Below are 10,298 nucleotides of genomic sequence, written 5' to 3'. Positions count from 1 at the left end.
TGCACCACATATTAACGTTTTAGGATGTTTACGAGGGTCATACTTGTTTTTCATAGTTGCAGGTGCTTTTAAAAATGCCTTAAAAAACTTTTAGGGCGATCAGTATAGAACGGTGAGTATACATATATACACTTGTATATCTATATATATTGCGTTAGTGATATAACCCATCGATCAGATGGCGTTGCTGCTCGTGCTAACACGAGAAAGCACGAGAGTGCCGTCTGCCGTGGCTCCAATAAGTGGTCTGTGGTCACGGATTCCAGTATGGTTATAGTTCAGTGCTTAAACCGGATTATTTAATACCGATCGAAAAGAATTAACCAATCCCAAATATTCCTTAGAAATTGAAATGTCTATGATTTTATCTATTCGTTTAGATCGGTATTAATTAAACCGATTTAAGACCGCCGTGTAAACGTGGTAATGAAGAACGAGAAAACGCAATCGAATGAGCGCTGCCAGATCATTTCACTGCAATGGTGAAAGCCGCTAACAAAAGAAACTTATACATATAATTATTATTTTTCTATAAAAATCCAGTATCAAACTCTTACCGCATTCTAAATGTCTACTGGAGGTATTTTTCTTTTAAACCATTATTTTCTATTTTGCTTACTGACAGATCAGTGAAATTATGTATACATCTATTTAACTATTAGAGAGCGTTCGCAGCTTTATCGAACTAGTTGTGCTGGTAAGATAACTAGGAAAAGTAGGCTTTTCGTTGTTAAAAATTGTTCAATGTCAGTGTTTTTGTTAATCAAACATATGATTTTTCTTTAGTCGTACCACCCGTCCGGTCATTGTCGCGAAGAGTTCGTTAAACTTATATTGGTCATTGTACAATCGTATAATTGAAATATATGCTTGTGGATTTGTAGCAGAAAAAACAAAGAGCAGCCACCTGCAAGCAATCGAATACTACACACCGTTTGATCAGTTGGACGACGAGCCTTGTGCTATGAGATGCCTGCTATGTACAAAAATTTACACTCTTCCCACAAATGAAAAAACGTTTTTGTCACATCTCTTTGAAGAACACAGGCTAATCATAGGTGATGTTCAACGAATACCCAGTTTGAAATGGTACGCTGCACTCAACCTTCTTTAGGAGCCACTCGTATGCTGGATGAACTTGACTGAAACCACTGGTTTTCATTTTCAGTTACCTAAAGTATTGGGGGGTCAAATTTTCTGAAGCATCATTAAATACTTTCTGCAGTACGCTATCGATGGACTGCACTCCTGATGGGAAACCAAGTAAGAACGAATGTTACTTTTTACTATCGGATTGTCTACCAGAAGATAAGGCACTCAGGATGGAATTACAAAGAGCAAAACTGGTCAGTTTAAATGTAATCGACCAATGTAACTTATTTAAACCATTGACAAAAGTTATGATATAATTATCTATTTCAGGAATGGGTTTTGGCTCAACAAACCAAAGAAAGAGCAGATATGAATTTCAAACGTGGCTGTATGTTTTGTAGATTGATATTCTCTGGATCCAGAGCAACCTATTTAAAACATCTTTCGCAACAACATAACATTCGATTAGGAAAGCCAGAAAATCTAGTCTTTGTGGATCAGTTGCTCGACAGGATAGAAAATAATATTGAAAAGTGTGTAGTATCTTTACACCTGTAATCTTTACAGGATACGCTTCAGCATAACCGTTTTGCTTTATCATCTATGGTTTACAGCTTAATCTGCGTATACTGTAGGAAAGTTTTTAAAGATCGCACGGTGCTGAAGGAGCATATGCGTAAGAAACTGCATAAAAGGATTAATCGTAACGATGAGAGCTACGATAGATTTTACATGAGCAATTATTTGAAACAGGTATAGACGCAACGTAGTAACGCGCATAGTCGCGTCCGATGAGCAATGTTTCACGTTCTTTCCTTTCTGTTTCGGGAACATAAGGCGGCTGGCGATTCGACGGGAACGAACAATCTGTCCACTATCAGCAGTGACAACAGTGATAACGAAGAAAATACGTGGTCCGATTGGAACGATGAAATTTCTGATGTTAACTGTTTATTCTGCGATTACTTGGATAAGCATTTCGCATCCGTTATACAGCACATGAAACATGTGCACGCTTTCGATTTCGAGGATCTCACGCGTACTCTGAATTTTTATCAAAGAGTATGTATTATCAAATATCCGAATTTAAGATTCCCAACAGCGATTAATTATAACATACGCGTACTATCGCTGATATGGCATTCAGGTAAAAATAGTAAACTACGTCAGAAGGCAAATTCACACAGGACACTGTATATTCTGCGATGCGACATCGGCGGATAATATCTTGAAGCACATGCGAGAAGCGCAACACTTTAAGTTGCCAGAAAAACGTATATGGGATCAACCGGAGTAAGTTTACGCTATCGCTGTCGTTTGTACTTTCATTCGCTGCTCTAATCTATTCGTTACAGATACTACTTTCCCGTAATTGAAAATGATTCGTTCCTCTGTAGCATAGAGGTAAACAGTGACGAGGAATGTGACGAGCAAACGGTAAAGCGTCACCCGTAGCGAGTATCCCAAAGTTTACCAGTCACATCGTAATAGCGTCTGTAGCCAATGTCTAATCCTTTGAGATTTGCTTGCAAAGATGCATTCGGCGATCTCTTTGGAGCATATCGCTTTCTACGTGTGTATCGAATAAAAATAAAGAGAAACAAATGGTATTTCATTCGGAATAAGTAGAGAATTCATCGAATCCGTGTTTTCCTGTAGATTCATCCTTAGCCAAATGACAAATTGTATCCTTCATAATGTGGAACGATGAATGGAGTTATCATATTTGGTTTGGACACGAATGTGTCTACTATCGTGTTTTTACTTATGAAAAAGTAACAATAAGTCCGCCGTGAGCCGTGCTTCAAAAGTGACATACACGTCCATTTCCCTGAATAGGGTGCGTCAGAGCAAAGTGCTTTGCGTGGTTACGCTCAACTCGCGTGTGACGATGCTGAGTGACAAGTTTGAAAAAATGACGGACTATATCGTTGCACGTTACAAGGATATCGAAAAACGCATTCTGCGCAGTCTTGCTAGTAGCGGTATACAGCACCGGTAAGTTGTGCGAGCTTCCTTGGAGTCGAAGATGAAGAACGTCCTAACCTAGTTAAATCTCGCACGTGTACTTTTGCATACATTTACGTACAGTATTTATTGATTCCTTTGTACTCTTTTTATTATTATGCAGGACAGGAGCTAGCTCTGGCTTATGGTTGGGTCCTTTAACAGGGTTGAGTGCCACAGCGACCATTCTTAACGAAAGTGTTGGTGCAGGCTACTCTGAAATATGCTTATTAACAGGAATCACAGGAATAGGCCTTGCAGTGGCTTGCGTGTGTCTCTATGGCCGGTTGGCAATGAAAAAAGTTGTTGTAAAAGACTTTCAACTTGTATACTTTCTACCAGCTATGATAACGTCCATCCTGTATCTGCTTCTTGGGAACAAAGGTATATTTGCGGATTTGATTGAATTTACAGTTGATATTATGTAGCAATTAAGATTTGCAAAATAGTTTTCCCTCCTGCCGCCGTCGCCACCTTTCTCAACATTTATAAAAGTTACATTGTAATACAAGTGAGTTGTTTGAATACAGGACTACTGGTGAGTGTGGCATGGGGTTTGGGTGTAGGAATTCTTGGTACATGGGGAGTCTTACAATCCATGGCCTGCTTTCCTCATTGTTTCACGATCGGTGAAGCGTCGGCTGTTGTGCATGGTATCATTTTATTTCTACTGTCCACCGCTGCCAATCTTCCCTATAGATATCATTTGCCTCCGATTCGTGAGGACAACATTATCACCGTGATACTGCAAGTAAGTTGTACGCCGTATACATAGATTTATTATATCTTGTGAACTTAATGAGACATTCCTTCCTTTAGGTGGGTATTCTGTACGTTGCATCAATTTGCATATTATGCACATTCTTTCCACACTTACGCGTGGGACGAAACTTTTATGCAACAGCGTTGGGAGTACTGCTATTAGCAGTAATACCTCTACTGCATATTCTACTAGATCAGAGCCCATTGCATTGGATAATATTTTTTATTTTTAGCGATTTTAAGAGAGTGAGTTCCGGCAATCAAAAATTCAGCTCAACTGCATCCCTTGCAATAATCAAATGATGGACACACATGTAAATAATTGCTTCTAGATCATTCTAATATCGTACTGGATGGTATGCGTTGCATTTGCCATTGGAGCGATCGCACGCCAAATACTTTTGAATTCCCAGGCTTCGACTGCCATTAGAAAACATTTTCACGTGCTGGCAGTGTTGGTATACATTCCAGGAATGATATATGATCCATCGTTGCTTTATCTGGCAAGCGGGACAATAATGTGCCTGTTCCTGATGCTTGAGGTACGAACGACATTATTCAGACGGAGACGTGTCATTTCAATTGGCTGAAATTGGACGCGATCGGTATGAGCGGATTATCTTCCAGATAATTAGGATATTGGGCCAACCGCCACTGGGTGACCTGCTTCAAAAAGGATTTTCCGTTTTTGCCGACAATAAGGATTCGCTTGTCTCGTTAACGCCTCTCTACCTTCTTTGCGGTTTGTCCTTTCCCTTATGGATGCCAGCGAGTAACCTCGACTTGTTGTCGCTTCTCAGCGGGGTCTTGACAGTTGGTCTAGGGGACACTGCTGCCAGTTTCGTTGGAAGCAATTGGGGAAAACACAAATGGTCTTCCTGCGAAAAGTCTATCGAGGGAACGCTCGCTTGCATTCTCATCCAATTAACGGTCGTCTATTGCCTCGGATATTTCGGTAGGCACTATCCGCTGGAATGACATTCCTCACGGATCATTTCCTCTATCGACATTACAACTGTTTAGACACACACGCACGCACGTATACCTATGATGCTATAGCTCTGTATATATGTATGTATTTCTTTCATATTTCCCTTAGGATACGTGGAAGGGTTTGTGACACTGGTGAAAGCCACTCTGTCGATAATCGGAATATCGATCGTTGAAGCACGAACCGATCAAATAGACAACCTGGCACTCCCTTTGCTGATGTACCTCGCATTAAGGATATGATGACCCAAGCTGCAGGATCTTTTATATTTAGTCTCATTCCTCGAGTTACGTGACTATATGAAGCTCGGTACGGCGCACTGTGTGTGCGGATCGTATCAATTTTAAGTAATAATTATGAAGACACCATGGTACCTCGATCATTGGACAGATTCAAGAACGCCCTGCGTGAGAGTTCGTATAAGTAATTTGTATCAGTTGCGTTATTTTAACTTATTCTTAACTTAAAATAATGTTTGGGTACATTGATCGTCTCTGATGCGCTGTTTATTACCGTACAGCTCGTCCGGTCGATCAACCGCAGCAAGGTGTGCAATAGTAATTCATCTATGTAAGATCTTTATTTCGAAAGTCCATATAAGTAGATGTGCGCATTCCGTTTCATGCATTTGTCTTTTCGTTTACGACAACGCACAAAGGTAAAACTCCGTACAAGCAAATAAACTATTTTTCTACTTGCGGCGAAATACCTATAGTCTGCTCATTAGTTATTACCCTATTTCAATTGTCCTGCTTATTTATTGACAAAAGTCGGGGAAATGTCGAAACAAAAGAATAGCAATCTTTCCATTGTTGGATATCAGTTTATTAACCGCACAGCCTTAAAATCTGCCCATACACATAGCACGACGACGTAGCATGCCTTACACCATCCCGTATGCGAATTGCGAGAGAATGTCAAAAATTCATTATCCACTTAACAGCCACGAAAGATCGATGTCGATGAATTCGTGGCTCGCGCGAACGCTGAATTAAAGGCGCCTTATTTAGCGCGTAACACCCGTTACATATATGTATATTTTACAACGATTTTCTTGTTTTCACACGAAACGTGGCGAAGACGAGCAACGCGAAAGACGAATCATCGTATCCCGCGATTTTCTTGGGATATCAGACGCCGTTCGACTCTCATCCAACCCGTCGTCATCTCGAGCACCAGTTTTCGATGTAAACGACAGACGAAGCATACAATATAACTACGATACTATAGGTATACGGACTAGGGTCATGTCGTTATCGCTTATGTATCGTATAGCATTTTAAATCAATATCCAGATATTCCTTTATCATTATATAATATCGATCGATCATTGAGTCGGTGCAGTGATTCTATATCTTTTTATTTTTTTTTTTTATTTTCCTTTGTCATTCATGTTTCGTACTAATGGAACCTAATGGAAAAACCACGTTCCGTAACGTGTGACGTACTTGAGAAAAACTTCAATTCGACTACAAATTCACCACGAGTGATTTCGCTTCAGTTCAGTGACCAATACGTTAAGTACGCTAACTGCTCCTCGTTTTGCAATGGATCAATTAATTATATATACAATCGAGACGAAGAGCTAAACGCGACAACTTTTTTCCATCTTTTTCCACCACAATTGTATACATAAGAATTAAAGACAAAAGGATATGGAGTAAAAACATTTTACACTTCTCAACCCAGAATAATGCGGCGCAACTAGGCTTTTCGAAACTTTTTATATCGGAAATAGTAAAATTGTTTTACGCGCTTACGATTGTTAATCTATCGTATTCTCGCATTATCATTTTTGTTCGTCCTGCGTTATTCCAAACTCCTAAAACTCTCGTGGAGACTCGAAGCTCCTGTAGCCGCACTTGCCTCGTATACCGCGAGTCGCCTGTCGGCCATCGCCGAGAAGTCATTCAGGACCTACGCTACAGCTGCAACTGTTTTCGTCGTAGATGCCAAACAGACGTGTTAATTCCAATTGGTGTGTTACCCCTTAATTGGCTCATACATAGGCTTACATGCACGTTAGAGACTGATGGCCCCCAGGATATGGTACTCTCCTGAAGGTGATGAAAGTGCACCACTATTGGGCAGGACTGTCACACAGCAGATTACTGTCGGCCATACTGACCGAATGACGATAGGTCCGAGGCAACGCGACGACGACGACGACGACGACCTTTCCTCCTTAATGTGTCTTCCGCTGCACTCGTTTCAATGTTTCTTCCCGCGGTAAGATCCTCGCAGCATCGAATATCATATATTACTGGTATACTGGTTTAAACAAAAAAAAAAAAAAAAGAAAAAGAAATAATTTAATTTTATGATTATCGTGTGCTTTGCACGCACTCGAGTACGAAAGAGTCTGAAAAACGATGGGAGAATTTTTGGTGGAAAAATAATAAGACTAGCAGATTACCGAGAAACTTGGGGAATCTTTGAAAGTTTATAAGAAAAGTACGAGCACGGGTGCTGCTTTTACTCCCTCAATTTGTGCCAATCAGCAATTTGTCGTCGCGGCGAGCTACACACTTCGTTCCAATGATTCAATGCAGATCCTTGGCTCTTTGAACCACCAAGCTCCAGCCGTCCAATCACCTGTGAATTATTAAGTGTCGTTGTAATTCGTGGTATCTCGGAGGTACGGAGTAAAGGCAAAAAAATATTGATAGCACGACTACTAGCCTCGTTTTTCGTAACGCGATCCCAGTCGAGCAGCATGAACTCGAGACTGATATTACCGAGACCATCGGTACCATTCGGTATATCGAATATGAAGGATTCATTGAATACTGGGCTGAGAGTGCGCTTCTTAACGTGAGTCTTCTTCTTAGCGATTCGCTGATTATTGTAAAGAAGGTATATCTTAACGTAAGGATCCGCCAAGCCCGTTACGTCCATTTTCGGTAAGTTGCGGGCCTTCAGGACGACCACGGTCAAACGACTGGCTGCCGGTTGCCAGCAAAGAGAGACGAGCAACTCGCCTCGTCCTTGCGATTGGATCTAAAAACGTGCAAGTTCGTGAAATCCATTATTACGACAAGCAGGTCAGACATCACCGCGAACAACGTGCGTGCAGGTACTCGCCTTAAGACTCCTTGGACAAATTTCACGGCACAGGGAGATCTGCTGATTGTCTGCTTCTTCGAGACCGACGACCGAAGAGAGCGGACACACGACTTCGCCGATCATGTCGTCTCGGGAGTATCTGTCGAAGCTCAAGACGACAAAGTGGAGAGTTGTTTTCTGCAAGGAGTGTCTCAATTGCTCATTATGTGATTATACATACAGTGTATGTATACATTGTAACGTAATTCTTTAACTTATGACCCGACACCGATAGCAAAACATACGAGAACGAACTATCTTCGAGTCTATCGTCGATCTATCGTCGTTTGGGCATCCGCAAGCCACGCGGGCGCCAGCCAATTCTTTTTTTCACCGGGAACTGACGAACCGATATAAGCTGGGAGTTGGGGTGGAACTCTCAGGACGGACAGGCCCAACTCCGCCAAAACGAGAACTCTAACGGAACCTATCAGACCTGTCGATTTTTGGGGACGCGTAAAATCGAGAAACGCAACCGTAGGTGCTGATCTTTGGGGTCGGGTAAAATCAGCAAACGAACACTCACAGGAATTCATAGAATTCCTGGATATCGCGAGAACAACGCGAGAACTGTACGAGTCGAGAACTTGCTATACCGTAGCGAAACACGGCAAGAAAAACTATCAACAGATAGCACGGGAGCGCGAGCCAGCCCGTGGCACCTCGGTCGGTGTCCCGAGACAGACTGCTTTGACAATAGCCAAATCCGAGAACTAATCATTCTGATTGGTCGAGAGACTTATAACCGATAACTCTTCTATCTCCTTCGAGTCGTCCTTTTAAACTAAATCGAGAGCGTTCCTTAACGAATCGGTACGTAACTTCTAGAGATCCTCCACGGCCGCTTCCCCAGGGCATCGGGCGACAGCTGGGCACCACGTCCTTAACTCGGGCAGGAGGTTCCTCTCCTGCCCTTAACCGTATCAAAATTACCTCCGCCCCCTCTACAGCCCTTTTCCCAGCCCGGGCTTCTGCCGATCCGTGGAGATGTCTCCGTCGGGTACTCTCCTCTGCCGGGCAACTCGGTGCGTCGAGACTATCTCCCCACGGCAGATTCGAGCACCTCGACCTCAACTAAGCAATAACGAAATCTAACGAGAGACTTGACGTAACTATACGAATCAACCCGAGAGCGTAGCTTCTGAGCAGGGTGGCGAACCGAAGGGAACCAGAAATCGAGAACGTTATCTGTATCGGTAACCGGAGCCGCCTTGGGACCGTGATTCGAAAAATCACGTCACAACATTGTATACAGATACTGTATCAACCTATGCTGAACAGACTAGCCGAGGATGGACGCGCATTCTGCATGTATAGGTGCCCGAGTTAGAATAGTGTACTCGTAGTTGGTGTTTATAGCCCGTATTCAGAACATTCACATTCTAGTGCTAGTAGGTCGCTTTTAAATTATTTTTAGTGACTTTTAACCACTCTTAGTGTGACTCTGTAGTGTGACTTTAATAGCGAGTTCTGAATACGGACTCGTATGTTTGAGGCTTCGACTTACCTGCAGCTGACTCTGTGATATCCCGAAGAACGTAAAGTCTTCGTCGTAGACCGGATCCCTCGTATTTCTGAGTACTCTGGTCTTAACGCGATGCTGCTTGTCCGGCAGTAGCTGTAATTTCAGATAAGGGTCGCTCGTGGCGTGCTGCTGTCCTCGCGCGGGCAATCCCGTGCACTTGACGACCGTTACCACCACTGCATTCTGTTCGCTTCGATAGCGCAGCTTGAAGAACAGTTGCCCGAGACCATCTTTATTGCTGTCGGGGTTATACCTTCCGCGGTCGACCTTCTCGCTCTTTTCGATTTCCGCCTTGTCGCGCTCGTTCTCTATGCTCAGAGCTACGTCGCCGGGCGGCGTCTGCACGGGCGTCGTCGTACCTCCTCCTTGCGGTGTACGCGGACGAGAAACAGTCAGATTGTTCGAATGTTGAGACGGTTGCGAGCCCGTGGGACTAGGCGTCTGGCCTCCCGATCCAGGAGGACTCTTTGCCGGCCCCGTAGGACTGGGACTCTTCTTCAGATAATGACTGGTGCTCCCGGGACTCTTGACCGCCGTCGGTTTTCGGTGTGGCGGTCGGAATGCCAATGACTTGTCCGAATTCAATTTCGTGTGCTCTCTTCGTCGTCGGCAGAGCCACCACGTCGTCGCTGCCATGCATATTAAGAAGGCTATCCCAATGCATAGTCCAATCAGAGTCGCTGTGGAAACTAAAAAACGCATATTTACGAAAATTAATTGACCAAAGACAATGGTTAAAATTAATAGAGATTGGATGTCCATCCTGAATGCATCGAATCCCATGAATTGACGCGCCTCGTTATTCCCCCCCCCCTC

General features: G+C 43.1%; 3 protein-coding genes across 11 annotated transcripts in view; 2 read left to right on the top strand and 1 right to left on the bottom strand.

Annotated features, from left to right (window-relative positions):
• The first annotated feature begins 218 nt into the window (after positions 1–218).
• LOC107270721 (zinc finger protein 277) lies at positions 219–2,714 on the top strand. 6 transcript variants are annotated; one of them, XM_025088048.1, is made up of 8 exons: positions 219–276; positions 885–1,089; positions 1,169–1,346; positions 1,423–1,625; positions 1,707–1,845; positions 1,930–2,154; positions 2,240–2,385; positions 2,448–2,714. In XM_025088048.1, the coding sequence occupies exons 2-8, from the start codon at positions 965–967 to the stop codon at positions 2,545–2,547; spliced, it is 1,116 nt and encodes a 371-aa protein (XP_024943816.1). In that variant the 5' UTR covers positions 219–276; positions 885–964; the 3' UTR covers positions 2,548–2,714. The 6 variants fall into 6 exon arrangements, with proteins under 6 accessions (XP_024943816.1, XP_015601476.1, XP_015601475.1 ...); XM_015745990.2 differs by having other exon boundaries at positions 219–580; XM_015745989.2 differs by having other exon boundaries at positions 225–482; positions 888–1,089.
• A 42-nt stretch (positions 2,715–2,756) lies between these two features.
• On the top strand, positions 2,757–5,558 carry LOC107270718 (dolichol kinase). Its single transcript, XM_015745985.2, has 7 exons — positions 2,757–3,090; positions 3,224–3,483; positions 3,630–3,850; positions 3,919–4,107; positions 4,194–4,403; positions 4,489–4,816; positions 4,961–5,558. Exons 1-7 carry the CDS (start codon positions 2,984–2,986, stop codon positions 5,092–5,094), a joined length of 1,449 nt encoding a protein of 482 aa, XP_015601471.1. The 5' UTR covers positions 2,757–2,983; the 3' UTR covers positions 5,095–5,558.
• Positions 5,559–5,655: 97 nt separating this feature from the next.
• LOC107270720 (synaptotagmin-4) overlaps positions 5,656–10,298 on the bottom strand; it is a 6,064-nt gene continuing 1,421 nt past the window's right edge. Inside the window, exons 2-5 of one of the 4 annotated variants that reach the window (XR_003060635.1) lie at positions 9,465–10,171; positions 7,937–8,095; positions 6,868–7,852; positions 5,656–6,786 (exon numbers count right to left, since the gene is read on the bottom strand). Coding sequence is in view for 2 of the 4 variants with exons in the window: in XM_025088044.1 (XP_024943812.1) it covers positions 7,328–7,852; positions 7,937–8,095; positions 9,465–10,171 (1,391 nt within the window). In the remaining 2 variants the exon portion in view is untranslated. Of the gene's footprint in view, positions 7,853–7,936; positions 8,096–9,464; positions 10,172–10,298 lie in introns of all 4 variants that reach the window. The other 3 variants (XR_003060634.1, XM_025088045.1, XM_025088044.1) reach the window with 3 other exon arrangements.

Source organism: Cephus cinctus, unplaced genomic scaffold (genome assembly GCF_000341935.2).
Source record: "Cephus cinctus unplaced genomic scaffold, Ccin1 Ccin1_scaffold0813, whole genome shotgun sequence".
In the NCBI taxonomy this organism is placed as follows: Eukaryota; Metazoa; Arthropoda; class Insecta; order Hymenoptera; family Cephidae; genus Cephus; species Cephus cinctus.
The sequence above is the reverse complement of the archived record's forward strand: the minus strand, read 5'-3'. Positions and strand labels throughout refer to the sequence as shown.